The 25,182-nt window shown below is 48.7% G+C and overlaps 1 protein-coding gene across 1 annotated transcript in view; it reads left to right on the forward strand.

Moving 5' to 3' along the window:
* plxnc1 (plexin C1) overlaps positions 1-25,182 on the forward strand; it is a 361,547-nt gene that overhangs the window by 127,030 nt on the left and 209,335 nt on the right. Inside the window, exons 11-14 of the mRNA XM_072471872.1 lie at positions 1,295-1,382; positions 2,277-2,338; positions 4,892-5,031; positions 5,571-5,759. Of these exons, the coding sequence (XP_072327973.1) occupies positions 1,295-1,382; positions 2,277-2,338; positions 4,892-5,031; positions 5,571-5,759 (479 nt within the window). The remainder of the gene's footprint in view (positions 1-1,294; positions 1,383-2,276; positions 2,339-4,891; positions 5,032-5,570; positions 5,760-25,182) is intronic.

Genomic DNA, 25,182 nt, shown 5'->3' on the forward strand with positions numbered 1-25,182 from the left:
CGCCAAGGGGAACCCTAGGCTGGATTTTCCATCCCGTCATGCCACCTTTCTGTTTCACCCTGCCGGCGGGATGCTCCGTTACGCCGGCTTGTCAATGGGGTTTCCCATTGTGGGTCAGCCCCACGCTGTCGGGAAACCCCCGGGCTGCCGGCAAAACGGAACATCCCGCCGGCGGAGAATCCAGCCCCCTATTATGGTTCTGGCAAAGAGGGCAAGAGGTGAGGACAGATGTACGGGAAATGGGTCAGGCTCAGTTGAAGGACCTGTCAAACACAGTGGAGGGAGAACCAATCGGCTGTGAAAAAAATAAACCATGTCAGAAGTGTCGTTGTGGACAGTAGCATCATCGGAGCAAATGCGATTGAGATGGAGAAATGGGAGAATGGCATGTAGCCCTTACAGAGAGCAGGGTGTAAGGAGGTGTAGGCAAGGTGGCTGTGAGCTTATAATGGAAATTGTGGGCAGTCTATTACCAGAAATGGAGACAGAGAGGTCAAGGAAGGGTCGGGGAGTATCAGAGATGGGACATGTGAAGGTGAGAGATTGGAAGCAAAATTGGTTATTTTTTCCCGTCCCAGCATGAAGCAACACTAATACCGTCATTGATGTATCGGAAATGGATTGGGCATCCATAGTGAAGAAGAGGTGGTTAGGGCCAGGAAACTGGAAATTGTTCAAATGATGGAAGGCATCAGAAGTATCACAAATGTAGGTGGGAATAGATTGTGCGAGACATGAAGTAGAGTCAAGATAGGACAAAATAAGTTCAGTGGGGCAGAAACAGACTGAAATTATGGTTCTGCCAGGTCAGTCCAGTTGTAGATTTTGGGAAGGAGGTAGAAGCTGGCTGTATGGGGTTGGGTTCTATGAGTTTGGAAACTGTGGAGTGAAGATCTCCAGAGGAGGCGAGGTCAGTGATAATCCTGAAAACATGCTTGACATTTGATGATGGGGTCATGGTCCAGTAGAAATAGGAAGAAGTGCCTGAGGTTTGCGCTCAATCTCTGCAAGGTAGAGGTCGGTAAGCCAGACAACAGCAACACCACCCTTATCAGCAGGTTTTCTATTAAGATCAGGGTTTAACCTGAGAACGGCTTTCATTCCACCTACTTGTTGATTTGGAGTTTTTTAAAGTAAATTGGCTATTGGCCAATTTCCAAATGCTCCAGTCCAGTGATGCCTACCACTGGCAGGACTGGAAAACCCTGGCCTTTGTTTCTGCTGATACACTAAATAAAATGCATGAGGTCATCTCTGATCGCTTATGAAATTAGCATTGTTGCTTTCATTTCAGTTTGTGGCTGAAAGGAGGATAATTCCTGTGAATATTGTCTACAGAAAAAATCCCAGAATCGTTATTGATAATCCCAACAATGTCACAGGTAATAAAATATTAATTCTTTAGGAATATAAGGCATTTGTTCTGTTGACTGATCAATAACAACAGTACAGATAAGCAATCATTTCAACTTTCTTTCATTTCTAAATAAGAGGAAATGAGATTCAGCCGCTATCTATAACAAACAATGACTAGCTTCCCATAACAGCGTCAACAAGTTGGATTTTATGGTCCCTTGGGAGCAGCAGGTTGCCAATCAGGTGGAGGGGTGGGGCAGGGGGCATAAAACTTTGTGCAATGCTATGGCATTCCTCATAGCAGGAACCCTTCCCCGTGCTTGCTTCAATATTGTCAGCCTTAGAAGGCAGGACGTGCAATTTGTGTCACCAACCGCAAGTTGATGCTGTCAATGCCTTGTTTATTCTTTTATGACGTTAAGACTGAGGGGTAAAATTGGTCCCAGGCGGTAGCACAGAACAGACAATAATAAATCGTCTGCCTGATTAAACCCTGGCCAATTTCCCTACTGTTTGATCAATGTCAGTAACAATGGAGGTTAGGAAATCATTGACAATGGCCTGAGGAAAGATGGATGCTGGGTGTCATTAACAATGAGTTGAGGTAAGATGGAGGCTGTGTTACTAAACAATGGCCTTAAACTGTTCTACACAAACGCTGAATACTAATTTCATCTGTAAGTCTTTCACAAGCTTAACTGATAAAATCAGTGGGCTTGATAGCAATTGTGTTAAGGTGTCTATTTGCTTCCTACTTAAATCATTGTTCTTCCGCAAAACAATTGTAAAATATTAACATTGCAGTGTTAAGTGATTTTAAAATAAAAGTATTTCCATCCTAACCTACGTTACTGGCACCTGAACTTTCTTGTTGCACTGGATTTTGCATTCCAATTGTATTAACATTTCTGTTTTAACAGTTTACAGTTGTGATATCCAAAAACCAGGCTGTGTTTTCTGTACTCCAGAAAGGATTTGTACGGTAAGAGTCCTTCCTGTTTATTTCCTTGGTTCCCATTTATTTTATTTTATTAGTTTGGTCCATGGACCCATAATCGGAATATGCCGTTCAGTAAAAGATTTAAAGTTGAAATAGCCAACTTGCCAGGACATCGTGTTTCCGGGCTTTGTATTTTGGAAAGGAGAAGTCAGACTCTTGAGCATCGAGTGGATTTTGGAACCAGCTTTGGAAGGAGTTGGTTCGATTGGTTAACTGGCAACCAGTGCTTTGCTAAGGGACAATGTTCTGCCTGACAGCAGTCTGATTGGTTCCTGTGTGATGCTTTTTGAGAGAACGAGGCAGAAGTATTTAGGCCTTGGAAGTGAAAGGCCTCACTTTCTCTCGCTCTGAAAGCAGTGAGTGCATGGCACATTCTTTGCTGTAAACCTGAAATGATGCTTAGTCTGCAGAGAAATTGAACAACCTTGTCAGCGGAAACCATCTCAAGCCTAGAAGGAAGATTTACCAAAACGAAAGCCTGAATTTCAGAAAGACATTGACTGGAAGTCATCCCAGTGCATCAAAGATCCTTATCCTTTTATTTTTAGTTTATTTCCCATTCCACCAGCCTTTCCACTCTGTGTTGTTTGTCTGTGTGTGTGTGTTTGTATAGAGAATGGGGCAATTTTGGAGGAATGAGTTTAGAAAGGGATAGTAGTCAGTTTTCTGTCCGTTTAATTATGATGCTACATAATAAAAGGTTATTTGTGTTTTAAAGTTACACACCTGGTGACTGCAGTTTATTGGGCTCAAACAAGGACCTCGGGTATTTTAATGTGATTTCACCTGTGTTGCGACTCCGGATCAAGTGGGGCAGGAATTGACCGCGCACCACCCAGGGTGTCATGACATAAGGAATACTCAATAGTTAATAAAGTTTTATGTTTAAATTGTATAAATAAAGCTTTGATTAGCTCTTGTTTATAGCTATGAATATAAATCACCATTCCTAGGAATGCAACTTCCATCAGTTCCAGGTTTTTGTAATCCGTGGGAGAAAGTTCTATGCCTTCTGCATATTTTATGACTTTTGAGTCCATGGCTGTGATAGGCTTGTGTTTACATGAGTAACCCAGTGATGTTGTTCAAATTTCATCAATGGTAATTTGTGATGGTCAATTTAATAAAGCTGGCACTTTATTACAGAAGTTAATATCCTGCAGGAAAGACAGTCCCCCCCCCCCCCGCCCCGCCCCCCCCCCCCCGTCCCCCCCCCCCCCCCCCCCCATCTCTCCATCCTCCCTCCTCGGTCTAAACAAAATCTTACTCTAGCCATGCATTAAGTGCTGTCAGATTGTAAACAGTATCAATAACAATATCAAACGATGCCATTGTGAAAGCGCCTTCACCACAAGGACTGCGATGGTTCAAGAAGAAGGCTCACCACTTTCTTAAGGCAAAAGGGATGAGCTATAAATGTTGACTTTCTGGAGTTACTCACATCCCAGAGACATAATAACAAATAGATTGCCCCTCAATTCCAGTCTAAGTAGTCAGGAGGTAGAGAGATTTAGGAAACAAATTCCAGAGTTTTAGGGACCACGCATCTGAACGCACGGCTGCCAACGGTGGAACAATTATTAACAATTATTTCACAGGAAATGTGTGTCGCTGCCTAAGCTCGCATTTATTTTTATTGCCCATCCCTAATTCCCCTGAGACGGTGGTGGCGAGTTGCCTTGTTGAACTGTGGCAGTCCACAGTACTGTGAGGGAGGGAGTTCCAGGATTTTGACCCAGCGATACTGAAGGAATGGCAATATTGTTCCAAGTCAAGATGGAGGGCAACCTGCAGGTTGTGGTGTTCCCACTCATCTGCTTTCCTTATCATTCTAGTTGGTCGAAGTTCTGCATTTGGCCGCTGCTAATGAAGGGGTCTTGGTGAGTTGCTGCAGTGCATTTTGTAGATGGTACACACTGTTGATACTGTGCATTGGTAGTGGAGGGAGTGGATGTTCAAAGTTGTAGCGGGGTGCCAATCAAGCAGCCTGCCTTGTCCTGGATGGTGTTGAGTAAGCATGTCAATATTTTTGCATGGGTCACGTTTCTATTTTTTTCGCACTCGAGGGACCAGTGAAGAAATTTCATAAAGGTACATGAATTTCAAAAAAAAGGTTGAGTTTGAAGAAAAGAAACAACTTGCTAAGCAGAAATAAGACAATGTTGCGGTAATAAATTGATCATTTTAAAAAAAAATTAATGTGAAAGTGTGCCTGCTGATGTTTTCTCCCACAGTCCAAAGATGTGCAGATTAGCTGGATTGGTCATGATCAAAGCTCAGGGTTACAGGGATAGGGTGGGAGAGTGAACCTAGGTGGAGTCCTCTTTTGGACGGTCGGTGCAGACTCAGTGGGCTTCTGCACTGTAAGAATTCTATGAATTCCATTGTTGTGTTCCCTGCATTATAACACTTATTGCACTTCAAAAGTGCTTCAGTGGTTATGATTTGGAACACCCTGAGATTGTGAAAGGTGTTATAGAAATGCAAGTCTTTTTAAGCAAAACAGTAGTTTTGAAACCTCTTTTCTTTTATCAGGAATCAGTCGTTAAGTCTCTGGAACCAAAACGTGTGGCTTCATCCAGGAGGGCCACAGTGACCATTTTTGGTTCTGGTCTAAGTATTGGATCACGTGCTGTGCTTCACATCAAAGGAATTAGTGACTATGTAACAGCCAAGTAGGTACAAATTGTAGTCATCCATGAAGAGTAGTTAGATTTGTTCCTTTTGAATAACTAATTATTAATTCTTTTTGACTTGGCATCGAAACAAAGGAACAGGAGGAGGACATTTGGCCCTTTTGGGCTTGTTCCACCATTCAATGAGATCTTACCTGACCTGTGACCTATACCCCAAATCCCTTTGGCTGACAAAAATCTGTGAATGCTAGATTTAAAGTTAACAGTTTACGAGCATTAATTCCATTTGGAGAAGAGAGATCCACACTTCCACTACCCTTTGTGTAGGAAGTGTTTCCTAATTTCACTTCTGAAAGGTCTGATTATTGATAAATGGAGCACTGCTTTTTCCACATTGAGGGTTAGTGTATCTTTGTTTATAATGTAGACAGAGAGTTATTATTCCTCCAGCTGTGAAGTCCCTGATCTAGCAATAATTCTTTCACACAGCTGGTCACAAAAACAATCACAAACAAGTAAAATTTGTACATTAAACAGAATATTAATATTTACTGTTTTAAAATATATTTATCCACCAGATCGAGCAACTGTACTATTAAGAGTGACACATTAGTAAGATGTGTTTTACCAGAGACAACCCATGGTAAAAAGACAGCGTGTTTACTATATGATTCTGAAAAGGACTGTGCAGCTAACAGGACTGCTGTACTGGTGTACATCAGTAACATTCTCATTACAGGGATTCAGCCAAATCTATCCTGGGTTAGGTGAGTATGATGGCGATGGGAGGAGGAGATGTTATGCTTTTGGGTTTTTTTGGATCTTATTCTATATTACTTTACCTTATGTATCTTAAATATTTTGCAGGGCTCTGTCCCAACTCCCAAACCATTTCGACCCTGAGATCCAAGTGGTGTAATTGGAAACAAGCAATAAATCTGCTTTGATAAATATTTCTTAATACTCCACAGTAAGATCTTGGTACGGTTCCACTTTAATCTTCAGAAGTGACGAGAGTATCACTGCACAACTTCTTTAAAGTATCAATGTGAACCAAATTTATTTAACACATTATTAACAGATGAATAATCAAACTGATACAACAGTTGTTGCTAACCTTTCCGGTTGGTTCAATTGCTCTGTTTTATTACCTTTGCTCTCGAGTCGCCAGGTACCTTTATGATACCGCCACGAGGTTCAAGTCCAAGTAATGATCAATAACTCAATACACCGATTAGTAAGATTCAAATCAAAGCACATTTATTATACACAGTAATCGCTACTCATGCACAAATTCTATGTCTAAGCTACTTCTATAACTAACAGGCCTATACTTAACTTCGGACTGGCCCACCAGGCCAGGGAAACAAATGGCCTTTCGTTCGGGTTCTGAGTCTGCGGGATTCGAAGTTGGTACGGATTGGTAGCTAGGAGCGCCTATCTCGTAGCGAGCGTTGAATTAAGACTTACGGGCTTTCGGCGGTCACTGCACCGGTCACGGTCAATGTTGGTTCGTGTTGCTAGGTGACCCGGGCAGGAAGAAGAGAGCGATTTGAACTTGGGGCTTAACTCTTATAGGCCCCAGGGGCTTCCCGCCTCTCGGGGCGGACCCTGTACCTGGTTCTAGGTGATTGGACTTTGTTCCAATCGCTTGGTTCGATTTCGCCAATACTGGAGCGGTTCCCTGATCGATGTGCGGTCTTGAGGTTTTCGTTAACCTCTTTTGTGTTGGCTCCTGCTGGCGCCGGGGAGTCTGGCTTAGTTTTGGGTGTCCCAAATGTTGCTATTGTTCCCGGGGATTGCTCATCAGTATGTAGATGGCTGCTACATTATTATGCTGATGGTCGCTGGTATCGATGCTGTGTGGCCTTTTGTAGAGTTAAATACACAGCAAACCTGCACCTGCTGGTTTCTGCCTGTGCTGGCTAAATTTCCCATCAGCCTTTGTCGTTCGCCATTTTAAATCGGGAGTTGGCCAATTTAGGTTGCTACACTTCCTCCTTGTGATCCTAAAGCGAAGCGTGAAGGATCACATAACTACGTTACTTTCCATTTCCTGACCCGGCAAGCACTTCTTTCATGGCCTCTGCACTTACCATAACTATGCAAAAAAAATTTTAACTGACAATTCTAAGGGGCGCTATGTCAAACAGGGACATGCATTACAAAACAAGAAAATGGGAACCTCTAACTATCCTTAATACACTACTCTCACTTAAACATTTCATCACTCTAACTTCCTCAACCATACAAACAAAATCATAGCAGTTTATGCACCTTTTTCCTGGTTTGGCAGTCAAGCTCAGGATCGTACAATTGCTCATGAACATTTCTTTATTTACAACAAAAACGCAAACGAATGCTCTTTATTATAGATGGCGGGGATCGGGGATCTGATCGTACCCGAAAATAGGGGATCTGATCCTATATACCGGGGTGCGAGCGCGGTAGGCTCTCCTTCTCCATTTTCTCAGACGCATAGTCTGCACAATGCAGAAGAGTATCGTCAATACCAATAGGGATTCTATCAAGTAGGACAGGGAGTACCAGGTTATAAACCTGGTACACCAAGATGGTGTGGTGTCGCTTGTGACTGGGCTCTGGGTACTGTGCGGAAGTGAATCATTAACAGCTGGGGGGCTTGAGGTCATGGGGTTCGTGGTCGCGCGCAACCAAATGTCCATTATAACGATGAACCACGCGGAGGATGTCCTCATGGTTCTTCTTCGTTCACTTCTCTTCTCTTCTCTTGGAGCTTCTGGAGTTCTGTGGAAACAAGCATAGTGTCTGTAACTATCTTGGTTTAACATCTCGTACGATAGTCTGTCTGTCCTTTAGTGCCAATTACTCCCTTTATAATTGGTCACTATGTGTGACTCCCTCATTTTGTTTCCAAAAATTTGGAATTTTAGGACAAGACACACTTTCAAATAATGAACCAGTGCGAGCTGTCTCGCAGACTGTGCAATTTACCATGCAAATGTTTGAGGATGTAAATAGCATGTGGTTGGCAACCTAAGGGTTACCTGAAACAAACAAAACTTTTTGAACTAAAACTTTCCAAAATGAGGGGCGTATGGGCCGCGACGGGTAAGAGTTGGCTGGAGTCCCCGGGTAGGACGGCCACCAATGCTGTGTGTCCCCTACCCGAGCGTAGCTGACCAGGGGGCGGTTCCCAGGCAGGGCGGGTCCCAAGCCGTTTCTCCACTGCCTGAGCAAGAAATGTAGTCATCGTGGGGGGTTGCCGTATTGGTTCTTTCCTCGAACCAGAAGGGCAGTTATGAACGGGGGTCTGGGTTTCCGTCGAGAGACGAGTTCCGCTGAACTGGTGTCTGGGACCTTAACGAGTCTATGGAGACAAACTAGTTCCTCTGAACTAGCGCCTGGCCAATAGCAAGTCTCTGTGGGCAAGTCCTCAGAGGTTTCGGCCGAAAAGGCGTGGGGCCGTGGAAAAAAAAGTATCCGGTCTGACATACAACATTTAACAATACACTACAAACAACATAAAACATGCTGCAGGTTCCATCAGAAAGGACACCATTTTCTCCCAAGCGGTTCCTTTTAAAACATCATCGGGACACCTCAGTTATCGGTTGCGAATAGGGTCGCAAAGGGGTTCGCGTTTTGGGAGTCAGACTCAAGGTCGTCATCTTCTCCTGGATGCCAAACTCTCGAGTGTATCAGGGCTGATAGGGCTGCTTGGTATGACCTGGGATCGCTCTCGTCATTCTGGACGAGGCTGTACGAATTGTCTCTGTGCCAATAGGTGGTGTCTAGTTGTGTAGGGGCGGAATCGGGGTCGTCATTGTGGGTCGGTGGTCGGTGGTGGGGTTTGTTTAGGAAAGTGATCATGAAGGGATCACTCGAATTGTGGTCAGATTCGCTGGGTGTGGGTCCTGTTGCATGGGGATAGTAGGGTGGTGTGCTGTGGCTATCGTCCGAGTCACAGTCGCTGCTACTGCAGTCTGTGGGCGTTCCGGGGCGGAGTGTATATTTTGGGGGTGGAGTCGAGGTTGAGTCCGTGGCTGGGCTGGATGTGTTGGGGGAGGGTAGGGTTACGTTGGCGGTGGGCGGGGTGTGGTCTGCTGCGTCGAGCATGACGTGGTGTGCGTGGTTAGACTGTGTTCCATATGCCTTCAGTTGGTTGACATGGAACCACGTAGTCTTTCCATTGGGGTACTTTATCTTGTAGACGGAAGGGCTTACTTCGTCCGCAATGGAGTATGGACCCGAGTACTTAGGTGACAGGAATGTGCTGAGGTTGTATACGGAGAGCATGACTTGCTGTCCTACACTGTACTCAGTCGCATGCACTGCCTTATCGAAACAAGTCTTGCTCTGTTTCTTTCTTGTGCCCAATTTCACTGCAGCTGCTAGCTGAGCCGTTTTAACATTATCTACTAATTGCTCTACTGCTTTCTCGTGTGTGAGGGCCGTCACCTCGGGGCTGGCCAAGTCTAAACCTAATAAAAATTCTGTGCCTTTCATGGAGCGTCTGGTCATGAGGGTGTGTGGTGTGTAACCTGTCGAAGTTCAAACTGTATTACGCAAAAACATCAGCACAAAAGGGAGGACTGAGTCCCAAGTGGTGTTGTTTTGCTGGACCATTTTTCTGAGGGTGGATTTTAGGGTCTGATTCATGCGCTCCACGATACCACTTGATTGGGGGCGGTATGCAATGTGGAACTTTGGGGTAATGCCAAATATCGTGAGGTTGTTCTTCATGACACGTCCCGTAAAATCCCTTCGTCGGATTCAATGCTGCGGGGGTGTCCCCATCTTGTAAAGATGTGCTGGGTTAAAATCTTGGCTGTGGTCTTTGCAGTGTTTGTTCTGGCTGGGAATGCTTCCACCCATTTCGTAAACGTGTCTATTACCACGAGTACCCAAAATACTGCGAGCAGGTGCCTCTCACAGGCTGAAAATCCCTGCTCCACAGCATCTAAAATTCTGGAGGCGTAAGCTATGGGCCTTAACTGGTCGTGCCGTTCCTGGAGGAGCACAGCCGAAAGGGTGAGGTCTGTGGCTGCAAGGGGGCAATGGTCCTATAAAATCAATCTGGAGGTTAGTCCAGGGGCCATTAACGGGTCGGGTGTGACTGAGTTGAACCTTTTTGGCATATCTGTCCGGATTATTCTGGGCACAGATAAGACAATTCTCGATATAGTGATTAACATCGTCCTTTAAATTCGGCCACCAACAAAGCTTCCTGAGGTGGGCTGTAGTGGGATCGATTCCCTGATGTCCATGACCGTCATGGAATAAACAAATCAGTTGATTCCTGTCCTGTTCAGGAACCACATAAAGGGTGTCTTTTAACACCACACCGTCATGTGTGGTCAGTGCATTTTTAAACCTCTCGTAGGGTCCTGGATAATTTCCTTTTAAAATCTCCCTGAGATTGCTGTCCTGCTTCTGGGCCTGCACTAAATCCTCGATATTAGTCTGCGAGACCTGAACTGCATTCACTGGTGCGCTTTCGGGGGGTGTCCAAAAATATCCGTGCCTAGAACCTGCTTTAGCCAGTGCGTCGGCTTTTACATTTCCCGGGGGTGGGGGGAACGATGGTGACTTCGAACTTTGACTATACCAAAAGTCCTGTTCTGTGCTCTCTCTAAGATGTGACGGAGCAATGGGGCTGAAGGGAGGGGTTTTCCATCTGCGGAAACAAATCCTCTTGCTTTCCACAGGGACAGGAATTCTGTAAGTCTGTTGCAGACATAGCGGCTGTCCGAGTATATGTCTGCTGGGCTGGGGAAGGAATCTGGCTGTTCCACTATGTATGCGATGGCCGCAGGTTCTGCTGCCTGCGCGCCTAAGTGTCCTGGAAGTTTTATTGCTATTTCTTCTCGGGTGCGTCCCTGCGCATCCTCAACATGAATACCAAATCCTGTTATGCGCTTCCCTTCCAATACTGTGGAAGATCCGGCCACATATATCTTTATGGGCTCGCACGTGTCTGTGTGCTGGGGGCTCAGGGTCGAACTACCTACCTTTCTGGGGGGTGTTTTAGCGATAAAGGGGCCTGTGTTGTGGTGTAGAGAGATAATTTCACATTCATGGGGGGTTCCGGGGTACTGTAGGTTATCGGCTAAAAAAGTGTGGGTCTTTGTCCTTTTCACAGTGATGTCCCGTCCTTGCAAAAGAAGGGTCCATCTAGCTGCTCTAATCTGACTGACGGTACCGTCCTTGAGTTGTCCGTCCCGTAAAAGTTGGGTGGGGGTGTGTTCCGTGAGGATTGTGATGGGGTTCAGTCCGGTAATGTACGAAAAATACTGAACTGCCCAAAATACTGCGAGCAGGTGCATCTCACAGGCTGAAAATCCCCGCTCCACAGCATCTAAAATTCTGGAGGCGTAAGCTACGGGCCTTAACTGGTCGTGCCATTCCTGGAGGAGCACGGCCGAAAGGGTGCGGTCTGTGCGTGCTACCTCTATAGCGTAAGGGGAAATCGGGTCTGGAACTTGTAGTGCGGGGGCTGCTATGAGTACCTGTTTTAAAGAGTCCACAGCATCCGTATGCTGCGGAAGCCATTCCCAGGGGGCTCCTTTCTTTAGGAGGTCTGAGAGGGGCGCTGCCTTGCTGGGGAAACCGTCAATGTGGTTTCGGCAGTAGCCAACCAGTCCTAAAAACGACCGGAGGGCTGAAACGTTCTGGGGAAGGGGCAATTTAGCAATCGAGTCAATCCTTTTCTGCTCGATCTCGCGTTTACCATGTGTGATAATTGTTCCCAAATATATCACCTTATCTTCCAAAATCTGGGCCTTTTTGGGGTTAACTTTACAACCGATTGAGTGTAAGAGTTCCAGGAGTTCGGACAGAAGCTCAATGTGCTCTTCCTTGGTGTCTGTCTGAAGTAGTAGGTCATCTACGTACTGGACCAGACATTCAGGGCGAGAGAATTTGGCTAAACCATTTGCCAACTGTCGGTGGAAAATGGAGGGGGAGTTGTGGAATCCTTGTGGCAGGCATGTCCACTTGTACTGCTGTGCTTTAAAGGTGAAGGCAAATTTGTACTGGCACGCCTTTGCCAATGGAATGTACCAGAATCCATTACTGACATCCAAAACCGTAAAGTATCGGGAATTGAGTCCCTGCTTCAGCATGGCCTCGGGACTTGTTGCTCCTGTGGAGGCTGCTGCGGGGGTGACGTTGAGTTCCCGGTAATCGATTGTCAGTCGCCATGATCCATTGGGTTTCTCACTGGCCAAATCGGGACATTATTAGTGGAGGCTCCTGATCTAAGTACGCCCTGCTCTAATAAGCTTTCGATTACTTTTGCGATTTCTCCCTCTGCCTCTTGGGGAAATCCATATTGTTTTTGGGGTCGAGGTTCAGGTCCTGTGATCTGTACGGAGCCAGTCATCCGGCCACAGTCGTGTTTGTGGGTCGCGAATGCTGTCCTGTTCTTTTGTAACACTGCCCGAACCTGCTTGTCCGTGCTAAGCGTGGTCGGGTTGAACCAAAATTCGCCTACTGCGCTAATTTTGTTCACGTATTCACCTATGTTGAGCGTTGCGGGGGCTTTTGGGGATTTCGCCATTTTCCAGACACACTGGTTGACTGGATCAAATGATAAGTTGTGGGAATTCATAAAATCGATTCCCAGAATGTGTTCTGCTGTGTGGGGCAGGTCAACTAAAACCACGGGGTGCTTGGTGGTGATGTTACCGATTTGAATGGGTACAGGGGCTGTGATGTGTCCCTGCTGTGAGTGGCCTGTAAAGCCGCTGAGGGTGATAGTGGCTGTAGTGGGCCACGTGTCCTTTTGGAATATGGTGGAGGAATTTATTGTGGTGCGGGACCCTCCTGTGTCCCAGAGAAACTCAATGGGCTGTCCCAGAATTTTCGCTGCAACTACTGGTCGTCCGGACCTATCCCAAAGGGTGTCGCAGACCCAACTGGGGAAGCCCGAACACCGTCAGTCCGTTCCGGTCAGGTCCGTCTGATCTGAACGGGCGCTAACACTATGAATGGGCTCTGTCTTCTTCTTACTCAGAGTGCTCGTCTGCTGGGCTCTCTGTGGCTTTTGTGGGGGCATTGCGCTCTCTTGCAAAGTGTCCCAACTGTCCACAGTTGTAACACTCCTGTGACTTAGGTGGGGGGCTGTTCTTTCCTTCATTCACACATGCGGGGTTCTGGTGTGTTGTAATTGCCTGTATATCTGCGTCGGCCTGCTTTTCTTCGGGATTTTTAACTGCGGGTTTGTTTTGTACAGATTGCTCCCAGGTGCGGGACAATCTTTTCGCTACCCATTTTTCGTTATGAGCCTCCTCTGAGGGATCATAATTCGCGCCAGCTTTTTGTCCTGTTTCTGTGGCATGGGAGATAAGGGTGCGGGTCCATTTGGCCATGTTGTCTGGGGACAAATGGGCATGGTCTACATCTCCAAAGACTGCTGCAAAGTGGATCTACAGGCGTCCAGCAAACGCTGTGGGGTGCTCGGTTTTCTTTTGCCTGCATTTATTGAGGCCATCTACGGGGTCACCCCGGCTATACCCGATCGCATCCAGGATCGCGGTATGCATTTCTGCAAGGGTGCCTCCTCCTACATTCTGTGGGTCGGGAAGGGCTGCTGCGACTGAAGGGTCTAAACTTAAAACTGTGAGCTTTACATGCTCTCGCTCGTCCAGGCCGTACATGGTTGCCTGCTGTTTTACTCTGGCAAAGAAATGGTGGGGGTCTGAGGTGGGGAGGAATGGTGTGATCCTATCGCACGCGTCCCGTAATTGGGTCACTGTTAAGGGTGTGTGTACAGAAATTCCGTATCGTCCGATGTGGCTGTGCGGTGAGTGGTTACAGGGTTCATTGGAGCCTGAACTATCTGCTCTGTGGGGGGTTGGGGTGCTTTTCTCTTCTGTGGCTTTCCCTGCGCATATGTTTCCTGAACATATCTCTGCACTGCCTCGTTTAATTCTTCCCAATCGGGACCGTCTTCCTCATCTAATTTTGCTCCAAAGGTTTCCTGGAATCCTTTCTGGACTGAAAGCAGAGATTGCTGTTCTGCAATCAGCTTCCGGCACTTTGCGTGGTCAACGAGCTTTGTCTTTGCTCCGTGGTGGCAGCATGGAGTGCTCTTAACGCTGCCTTCAGGTCGCTACACTGCCTCTGCAATGCTTCTACTTGTTTCTCTGTTTCTTCACGTACCAGGACTGCACGTTGCATGTTCTGATCGGGCTTTTCATATTGGGACTGGAAGCTGCTTAAGTGCGCCAGACAAGACTGGTGAGCCCTTTTGGTATCCTCCACCTCTCCGTCTTTTGCTGCCAACTTCCTCCTCAATTCTAAGTTCTCTTTTTCTACCTCGCTTACATCGACCTTACTCATTCAATGTATGCCTTCTACTTCTTTCCGGAGCGTCCTAACGACCTCCTCTGTGCCTCGCAATTGTGCCAAACAGGACACGATTGCCATCGGCTTGCGAGCTTTTCCTAAGCTCTTCTTGTGGATCTCGCTCAGGGTCTCCCACCAAGTATGTCCTATACTCCTGGGGCCTGATTCCTCGTTGTCACAGAATTCATTCCAAAGGGGCCATCCTTTCCCTTTGAGATATTTCCTGATCTCTTCCTCCCAAATGGGACATTGTCCCACTCTACTGCTGCTGGTCGCTGCGACCGCAAATTCCTCGGGGTTCATGAGGCGTTGCATTGCCTGCATTGCCATCTTTCCTATCCGAATGCTGCTCTTCAAATTTGGGACAGGGGTATAAAGGCGGTGCTGTAAATAGGGGTACGGCTTTCGCTACTTTCCGATATACAAATTCCCGACAGTTTTGTCGCAACAAAAAAATCTATCCGTTTTAACTTATCGCCCTGTTAGTTACGCATGCATACACACACTTCTGAAATATGAGGATTGATCTGAACTGCTTGAATGCTTGTGGTTTTCTGTTCCCAATTGGATCTCTAATTCAAATTCTGGGTTCTGCCAGAGTGGTTATGCCACTTCTAGATCGGGTCCCGGCGGAGTCGCCAAATAATGTTGCTAACCTTTCTGGTTGGTTCAATTGCTCTGTTTTATTACCTTTGCTCCCGAGTCGCCAGGTATCTTTATGATACCGCCACGAGGTTCAAGTCCAAGTAATGATCAATAACTCAATACACCGATTAGTAAGATTCAAATCAAAGCACATTTATTATACACAGTAATCGCTACTCATGCACAAATTCTACGTCTAAGCTACTTCTATAATTAACAGGCCTATACTTAACTTCGGACTGGCCCACCAGGTCAGGGGAACAAATGGCCTTTCGTTCGGGTTCTGAGTCTGCGGGATTCGAAGTTGGTACGGATTGGTAGCTAGGAGCGCCTATCTCGTAGCGAGCGTTGAATTAAGACTTACGGGCTTTCGGCGGTCACTGCACTGGTCACGGTCAATGTTGGTTCGTGTTGCTGTGTGACCCGGGCAGGAGGAAGAGAGCAATTTGAACTTGGGGCTTAACTCTCATAGTCCCCAGGGGCTTCCCGCCTTTCGGGGTGGACCCTGTACCTGGTTCCAGGTGATTGGACTTTGTTCCAATCGCTTGGTTCGATTTCGCCAATACTGGAGCGGTTCCCTGATCGATGGGCGGTCTTGAGGTGTTCGTTAACCTCTTTTGTGTTGGCTCCTGCTGGCACCGGGGAGTCTGGCTTAGTTTTGAGTGTCCCAAATGTTGCTATTGTTCCCGGGGATTGCTCATCAGTATGTAGATGGCTGCTACATTGTTATACTGGTCGCTGGTATCGATGCTGTCTGGCCTTTTGCAGAGTTAAATACACAGCAAACCTGCACCTGCTGGTTTCTATCTGTGTTGGCTAAATTTCCCATCAGCCTTTGCCGTTCGCCATTTTAAATCGGGAGTTGGCCAATTTAGGTGGCTACACTGTTAACATTTTACAAGATTAGGGCTTTAATTTCCTGAGTAAATAAAATAACAATATATTTTAATTTTGAAAAAATAAATTTTTTTAATAATAATCTTTATTGTCACAAGTAGGCCCACATCAACACTGCAATGAAGCCACTGTGAAAAGCCCCTAGTTTCCACACTCTGGCGCCAGCTCGGATACACAGAGATAGAATTCAGAATGTCCAAATTACCTAACAGCACGTCTTTCGTACATAACTTTTAACTACACTCCATTTGGGATTATCAACTGACAAGTGACAACTTCATTGTAAATCAACTCCCTGCAGCTTTATTGACAGTGATGAATTAGAGGCTGGAGGAAAGGAAAACCCATTCTCAGATCATACACAGGGATATGCTACTGTCAGAGCTCAGATCCAGGCGGATGCCCTGTCAGAGCTCAGGTCCAGGAAGATGCTCTGTTAGAGTGCAGATCCAGGGGGATGCCCTGTCAAAGCTCAGATCCAGGGAGATGAGCTGTCAAAGCTCAGATCCAGCGATATGCCCTGTCAAAGCTCAGATTCAGGGAGATGCCCTGTCAGAGCTCAGATCCAGAGAGATGCTCTGTCAAAGCTCAGATCCAGCGAGATGCCCTGTCAGAGCTCAGATCCAGAGAGATGCTCTGTCAAAGCTCAGATCCAGCGAGATGCTCTGTCATAGCTCAGATCCAGAGAGATGCTCTGTTAAAGCTCAGATCCAGGGAGATACTCTGTCAGAGCTCAGATCCCCGGAGATGTCCTGTCAAAGCTCAGATTCAGGGGCTGCTCTGTCAAAGCTCAGATCCAGGGAGTTGCCCTGTCAGAGCTCAGATCCAGGGGGATACCCTGTCAAAACTCAGATCCAGGGAGTTGCCCTGTCAGAGCTCAGATCCAGGGAGATGCTCTGTCAAAGCACAGATCCAGGGGTTGCTCTGTCAAAGCTCAGATCCAGAGAGATGCTCTGTCAAAGCTCAGATCCAGGGAAATGCACTGTCAAAGCTCAGATCCAGGGGTTGCTCTGTCAAAGCTCAGATCCAGGGAGATGCCCTGTCAAAGCTCAGATCCAGTGGGATGCCCTATCAAAGTTCAGATCCAGGGAGATGCCCTGTCAAAGCTCAGATCCAGTGGGATGCCCTATCAAAGCTCAGATCCAGCGAGATGCGCTGTCAAAATTCAGACCCAGCAAGATGCTCTGTCAGAGCTCAGATCCAGGGAGCTGCTCTGTCAAAGCTCAGATCCAGGGAGATACCCTGTCAGAGGTCAGATCCAGAGAGATGCTCTGTCAAAGCTCAGATCCAGGGAAATGCACTGTCAAAGCTCATATCCAGGGAGATGCACTGTCAAAGCTCAGATACAGCGAGATGCTCTGTCAAAGCTCAGATCCAGGGAAATGCACTGTCATAGCTCTAGATCCAGAGAGATGCCCTATCAAAGCTCAGATCCAACGAGATGCCCTGTCAGAGCTCAGATCCAGGGAGATGCTCTGTCAAAGCTCAGATCCAGGGAAATGCACTGTCAAAGCTCAGATCCAGGGAGATGCCCTGTCAGAGCTCAGATCCAGGGAGATGCTCTGTTAAAGCTCAGATCCAGGGAGATGCCCTGTCAGAGCTCAGATCCAGGGAGATGCTCTGTTAAAGCTCAGATCCAGGGAGATGCCCTCTCAAAGCTCAGATCCAGGGGTTGCTCTGTCAAAGCTCAGATCCAGGGGTTGCTCTGTCAAAGCTCAGATCCAGGGGTTGCTCTGTCAAAGCTCCGATCCAGCGAGATGCTCTGTCAAAGTTCAGACCCAGCAAGATGCTCTGTCAGAGCTCAGATCCACGCAGATGCTCTGTTAAAGCTCAGATCCAGGGAGATGCCCTGTCAGAGCTCAGATACAGGGAGATGCCCTATCAAAGCTCAGAACCAGGGAGATGCTCTGTTAAAGCTCAGATCCAGGGAGATGCCCTGTCAGAGCTCAGATCCAGGGAGGTGCCCTCTCAAAGCTCAGATCCAGGGGTTGCTCTGTCAAAGCTCAGATTCAGGGGTTGCTCTGTCAAAGCTCAGATCCAGGGGTTGCTCTGTCAAAGCTCAGATCCAGAGAGATGCTCTGTCAAAGCTCAGATCTAGCGAGATGCTCTGTCATAGCTCAGATCCAGGGAGGTGCTCTGTCAGAGCTCAGATCCAGGGAGATGCCCTGTCAGAGCTCAAATCCAGGGAGGTGCTCTGTCAAAGCTCAGATCCAGCGAGATGCTCTGTCAAAGTTCAGACCCAGCAAGATGCTCTGTCAGAGCTCAGATCCAGCGAGATGCTCTGTCAAAGCTCAGATCCAGGGGGATGCCCTATCAAAGCTCAGATCCAGCGAGATGCTCTGTCAAAGCTCAGATCCAGGGGGAAACCCTGTCAAAGCTCAGATCCAGGGGGATACCCTGTCAAAACTCAGATACAGGGGGATACCCTGTCAATGCTCAGATCCAAGGGGATACCCTGTCAAAGCTCAGATCCAGGGGATACCCTGTCAGAGCTCAGATCCAGGGAGATGCTCTGTCAAAGCACAGATCCAGGGGTTGCTCTGTCAAAGCTCAGATCCAGGGAGTTGCCCTGTCAGAGCTCGGATCCAGGGAGCTGCCCTGTCAAAGCTCAGATCCCGGGAGATGCTCTGTCAAAGCTCAGATACAGCGAGATGCTCTGTCAAAGCTCAGATCCAGGGGGATACCCTGTCAAAACTCAGATCCAGGGGGAAGCCCTATCAAAGCTCCGATCCAGCGAGATGCTCTGTCAAAGCTCAGATCCAGGGGGATACCCTGTCAAAGCTCAGATCCAGGGGGATACCCTGTCAAAACTCAGATCCAGGGGGATACCCTGTCAATGCTCAGATCCAAGGGGATACCCTGTCAAAGCTCAGATCCAGGGGGATACCCTGTCAGAGCTCAGATCCAGGGAGATGCTCTGTCAAAGCACAGATCCAGGGGTTGCTCTGTCAAAGCTCAGATACAGGGGTTGCTCTGTCAAAGCTCAGATTCAGGGGTTGCTCTGTCAAAGCTCAGATCCAGGGGTTGCTCTGTCAAAGCTCAGATCCAGGGGTTGCTCTGTCAAAGCTCAGATCCAGGGAGATGCTCTGTCAAAGCTCAGATCCAGCGAGATGCTCTGTCAAAGCTCAGATCCAGCGAGATGCTCTGTCAAAGTTCAGACCCAGCGAGATGCTCTGTCAAAGCTCAGATCCAGGGAGATGCCCTGTCAGGGCACAGATCCAGGGGGATGCCCTGTCAGAGCTCAGACCAAGGGAGATACTCTGTCAAAGCTCAGATCCAGGGGGATGCCCTTTCAAAGCTCAGATCCAGGAAGATACCCTGTCAGAGCTCAGATCCAGGGGGTGGCCTGTCAAAGCTCAGATCCAGTGGGATGCCCTATCAAAGCTCAGATCCATTGGGATGCCCTATCAAAGCTCAGATCCAGAGAGATGCTCTGTCAAAGCTCAGATCTAGCGAGATGCTCTGTCATAGCTCAGATCCAGGGAGGTGCTCTGTCAGAGCTCAGATCCAGGGAGATGCCCTGTCAGAGCTCAAATCCAGGGAGGTGCTCTGTCAAAGCTCAGATCCAGCGAGATGCTCTGTCAAAGTTCAGACCCAGCAAGATGCTCTGTCAGAGCTCAGATCCAGCGAGATGCTCTGTCAAAGCTCAGATCCAGGGGGATGCCTATCAAAGCTCAGATCCAGCGAGATGCTCTGTCAAAGCTCAGATCCAGGGGGATACCCTGTCAAAGCTCAGATCCAGGGGATACCCTGTCAAAACTCAGATACAGGGGGATACCCTGTCAATGCTCAGATCCAAGGGGATACCCTGTCAAAGCTCAGATCCAGGGGATACCCTGTCAGAGCTCAGATCCAGGGAGATGCTCTGTCAAAGCACAGATCCAGGGGCTGCTCTGTCAAAGCTCAGATCCAGGGAGTTGCCCTGTCAGAGCTCGGATCCAGGGAGCTGCCCTTTCAAAGCTCAGATCCCGGGAGATGCTCTGTCAAAGCTCAGATACAGCGAGATGCTCTGTCAAAGCTCAGATCCAGGGGGATACCCTGTCAAAACTCAGATCCAGGGGGAAGCCCTATCAAAGCTCAGATCCAGCGAGATGCTCTGTCAAAGCTCAGATCCAGGGGGATACCCTGTCAAAGCTCAGATCCAGGGGGATACCCTGTCAAAACTCAGATCCAGGGGGATACCCTGTCAATGCTCAGATCCAAGGGGATACCCTGTCAAAGCTTAGATCCAGGGGGATACCCTGTCAGAGCTCAGATCCAGGGAGATGCTCTGTCAAAGCACAGATCCAGGGGTTGCTCTGTCAAAGCTCAGATACAGGGAGTTGCCCTGTCAGAGCTCGGATCCAGGGAGCTGCCCTGTCAAAGCTCAGATCCAGGGTGTTGCCCTGTCAGAGCTCAGATCCAGGGAGCTGCCTTGTCAAAGCTCAGATCCAGGGGTTGCTCTGTCAAAGCTCAGATCCAGGGAGATGCTCTGTCAAAGCTCAGATCCAGGGAGATGCCCTGTCAAAGCTCAGATCCAGTGGGATGCTCTGTCAAAGCTCAGATCCAGGGAAATGCACTGTCAAAGCTCAGATCCAGCGAGATGCTCTGTCAAAGCTCAGATCCAGGGAAATGCACTGTCAAAGTTCAGATCCAGCGAGATGCTCTGTCAAAGCTCAGATCCAGGGAGATGCACTGTCAAAGCTCAGATCCAGGAAGATTCCCTGTCAGGGCTCAGATCCAGGAAGATTCACTGGCAGAGCTCAGATCCAGTGGGATGCTCTGTCAAAGCTCAGATCCAGGGAAATGCACTGTCAAAGCTCAGATCCAGCGAGATGCTCTGTCAAAGCTCAGATCCAGGGAAATGCACTGTCAAAGCTCAGATCCAGGGGGATGCCCTGTCAAAGCTCCGATCCAACGAGATGCTCTGTCAAAGATCAGACCCAGCGAGATGCTCTGTCAAAGCTCAAATCCAGGGAGATCCCCTGTCAGGGCACAGATCCAGGGGGATGCCCTGTCAAAGCTCAGATCCTGGGGGATGCCCTGTCAGGGCTCAGATCCAGAGAGATGCTCTGTTAGAGCTCAGATCCAGGGAGATACGCTGTCAAGCTCAGATTCAGGGGATGCCCTGTCAAAGCTCAGATCCAAAGAGATGATCTGTCAAAGCTCAGATCCAGGGGGATACCCTGTCAAAGCTCAGATCCAGCGGGAAGCCCTGTCAGAGTTCAGATCCAAGGGGATACCCTGTCAAAGCTCAGATCCAGGGGGATACCCTATCAAAGCTCAGATCCAGGGTGCTATCCTGTCAGAGCTCAGATCCAGGGAGATGCCCTGTCAAAGCTCAGATCCTGGGGGATACCCTGTAAAAACTCAGATCCACGGGTATACCCTGTCAAAGCTCAGATACAGCGAGATGCCCTGTCAAAGCTCAGATACAGCGAGATGCCCTGTCAAAGCTCAGATACAGCGAGATGCCCTGTCAAAGCTCAGATCCAAGGCGATACCCTGTCAAAACTCAGATCCAGGGGGATGCCCAATCAAAGCTCAGATCCAGGGAGTTGCCCTGTCAGAGCTCAGATCCACGGAGATGCTCTGTCAAAGCTCAGATCCAGGGAGGTGCTCTGTCAGAGCTCAGATCCAGGGAGCTGCCCTGTCAAAGCTCACATCCAGGGGTTGCTCTGTCAAAGCTCAGATCCAGGGAGATGCCCTGTCAAAGCTCAGATCCAGTGGGATGCCCTATCAAAGCTCAGATCCAGCGAGAAGCTCTGTCAAAGTTCAGACCCAGCAAGATGCTCTGTCAGAGCTCAGATCCAGGGGGATGCCCCGTCAGAGCTCAGATCCAAGGAAATGCACTGTCAAAGCTCTGAACCAGGGAGCTGCTCTGTCAAAGCTCAGATCCAGGGAGATGCCCTGTCAAAGCTCAGATCCAGGAAGATTCCCTGTCAGGCACAGATCCAGGGGGATGCCCTGTCAAAGCTCCGATCCAACGAGATGCTCTGTCATAGTTCAGACCCAGCGAGATGCTCTGTCAAAGCTCAGATCCAGGGGGATGCCCTTTCAAAGCTCAGATCCAGGAAGATTCCCTGTCAGAGCTCAGATCCAGGGGGATGCTCTGTCAGAGCTCAGATCCAGGGAGATGCATTGTCAAAGCTCAGATCCAGTGGGATGCCCTATCAAAGCTCAGATCCAGTGGGATGCCCTTTCAAAGCTCAGATCCAATGAGATGCTCTGTCAAATCTCAGATCCAGCGAGATGCTCTGTCAAAGCCCAGATCCAGGGAGATGCTCTGTCAAATCTCAGATCCAGCGAGAGGCTCTGTAAAGGCTCAGATCCAGGAAGGATCCCTGTCAGAGCTCAGATCCAAGGGGATGCCCTGTCAAAGCTCAGATCCAGGGAGATGCCCTGTCAGAGCTCAGATCCAGGGAGGTGCCCTCTCAAAGCTCAGATCCAGGGGTTGCTCTGTCAAAGCTCAGATTCAGGGGTTGCTCTGTCAAAGCTCAGATCCAGGGGTTGCTCTGTCAAAGCTCAGATCCAGGGAGATGCTCTGTCAAAGCTCAGATCCAGCGGAATGCTCTGTCAAAGCTCAGATCCAGCGAGATGCTCTGTCAAAGTTCAGACCCAGCGAGATGCTCTGTCAAAGCTCAGATCCAGGGAGATGCCCTGTCAGGGCACAGATCCAGGGGGATGCCCTGTCAGAGCTCAGACCAAGGGAGATACTCTGTCAAAGCTCAGATCCAGGGGGATGCCCTTTCAAAGCTCAGATCCAGGAAGATACCCTGTCAAAGCTCAGATCCAGTGGGATGCCCTATCAAAGCTCAGATCCATTGGGATGCCCTATCAAAGCTCAGATCCAGAGAGATGCTCTGTCAAAGCTCAGATCTAGCGAGATGCTCTGTCATAGCTCAGATCCAGGGAGGTGCTCTGTCAGAGCTCAGATCCAGGGAGATGCCCTGTCAGAGCTCAAATCCAGGGAGGTGCTCTGTCAAAGCTCAGATCCAGCGAGATGCTCTGTCAAAGTTCAGACCCAGCAAGATGCTCTGTCAGAGCTCAGATCCAGCGAGATGCTCTGTCAAAGCTCAGATCCAGGGGGATGCCCTATCAAAGCTCAGATCCAGGGAGGTGCTCTGTCAGAGCTCAGATCCAGGGGATACCCTGTCAGAGCTCAGATCCAGGGAGATGCTCTGTCAAAGCACAGATCCAGGGGTTGCTCTGTCAAAGCTCAGATCCAGGGAGTTGCCCTGTCAGAGCTCGGATCCAGGGAGCTGCCCTGTCAAAGCTCAGATCCCGGGAGATGCTCTGTCAAAGCTCAGATACAGCGAGATGCTCTGTCAAGGCTCAGATCCAGGAAGGATCCCTGTCAGAGCTCAGATCCAAGGGGATGCCCTGTCAAAGCTCAGATACAGCGAGATGCTCTGTCAAGGCTCAGATCCAGGAAGGATCCCTGTCAGAGCTCAGATCCAAGGGGATGCCCTGTCAAAGCTCAGATCCAGGGAGATGCACTGTCATGGCTCTAGATCCAGAGAGATGCCCTGTCAAAGCTCAGATCCAGTGGGATGCCCTATAAAAGCTCAGATCCAACGAGATGCCCTGTCAGAGCTCAGATCCAGGGAGATGCTCTGTTAAAGCTCAGATCCAGGGAGATGCCCTGTCAGAGCTCAGATCCAGGGGGATGCCCTCTCAAAGCTCAGATCCAGGGAGATGCTCTGTTAAAGCTCAGATCCAGGGAGATGCCCTCTCAAAGCTCAGATCCAGGGGTTGCTCTGTCAAAGCTCAGATCCAGTGGGATGCCCTATAAAAGCTCAGATCCAACGAGATGCCCTGTCAGAGCTCAGATCCAGGGAGATGCTCTGTTAAAGCTCAGATCCAGGGAGATGCCCTGTCAGAGCTCAGATCCAGGGGGATGCCCTCTCAAAGCTCAGATCCAGGGAGATGCTCTGTTAAAGCTCAGATCCAGGGAGATGCCCTCTCAAAGCTCAGATCCAGGGGTTGCTCTGTCAAAGCTCAGATCCAGGGGTTGCTCTGTCAAAGCTCAGATCCAGGGGTTGCTCTGTCAAAGCTCAGATCCAGGGGTTGCTCTGTCAAAGCTCCGATCCAGCGAGATGCTCTGTCAAAGTTCAGACCCAGCAAGATGCTCTGTCAGAGCTCAGATCCACGCAGATGCTCTGTTAAAGCTCAGATCCAGAGAGATGCCCTGTCAGAGCTCAGATACAGGGAGATGCTCTGTTAAAGCTCAGATCCAGTGGGATGCCCTATCAAAGCTCAGATCCATTGGGATGCCCTATCAAAGCACAGATCCAGAGAGATGCTCTGTCAAAGCTCAGATACAGGGAGATGCTCTGTTAAAGCTCAGATCCAGGGAGATTCTCTGTCAAAGCTCAGATCCAGTGGGATGCCCTATCAAAGCTCAGATCCATTGGGATGCCCTATCAAAGCACAGATCCAGAGAGATGCTCTGTCAAAGCTCAGATCTAGCGAGATGCTCTGTCATAGCTCAGATCCAGGGAGGTGCTCTGTCAGGGCTCAGATCCAGGGAGATGCCCTGTCAGAGCTCAAATCCAGGGAGCTGCCCTGTCAAAGCTCAGATCCCGGGAGATGCTCTGTCAAAGCTCAGATACAGCGAGATGCTCTGTCAAAGCTCAGATCCAGGGGGATACCCTGTCAAAACTCAGATCCAGGGGGAAGCCCTATCAAAGCTCAGATCCAGCGAGATGCTCTGTCAAAGCTCAGATCCAGGGGGATACCCTGTCAAAGCTCAGATCCAGGGGGATACCCTGTCAAAACTCAGATCCAGGGGGATACCCTGTGAATGCTCAGATCCAAGGGGATACCCTGTCAAAGCTCAGATCCAGGGGGATACCCTGTCAGAGCTCAGATCCAGGGAGATGCTCTGTCAAAGCACAGATCCAGGGGTTGCTCTGTCAAAGCTCAGATACAGGGGTTGCTCTGTCAAAGCTCAGATCCAGGGGTTGCTCTGTCAAAGCTCAGATCTAGCGAGATGCTCTGTCATAGCTCAGATCCAGGGAGGTGCTCTGTCAGGGCTCAGATCCAGGGAGATGCCCTGTCAGAGCTCAAATCCAGGGAGCTGCCCTGTCAAAGCTCAGATCCCGGGAGATGCTCTGTCAAAGCTCAGATACAGCGAGATGCTCTGTCAAAGCTCAGATCCAGGGGGATACCCTGTCAAAACTCAGATCCAGGGGGAAGCCCTATCAAAGCTCAGATCCAGCGAGATGCTCTGTCAAAGCTCAGATCCAGGGGGATACCCTGTCAAAGCTCAGATCCAGGGGGATACCCTGTCAAAACTCAGATCCAGGGGGATACCCTGTGAATGCTCAGATC

This window comes from Scyliorhinus torazame, chromosome 13 (assembly GCF_047496885.1).
Source record: "Scyliorhinus torazame isolate Kashiwa2021f chromosome 13, sScyTor2.1, whole genome shotgun sequence".
Taxonomy (NCBI): Eukaryota; Metazoa; Chordata; class Chondrichthyes; order Carcharhiniformes; family Scyliorhinidae; genus Scyliorhinus; species Scyliorhinus torazame.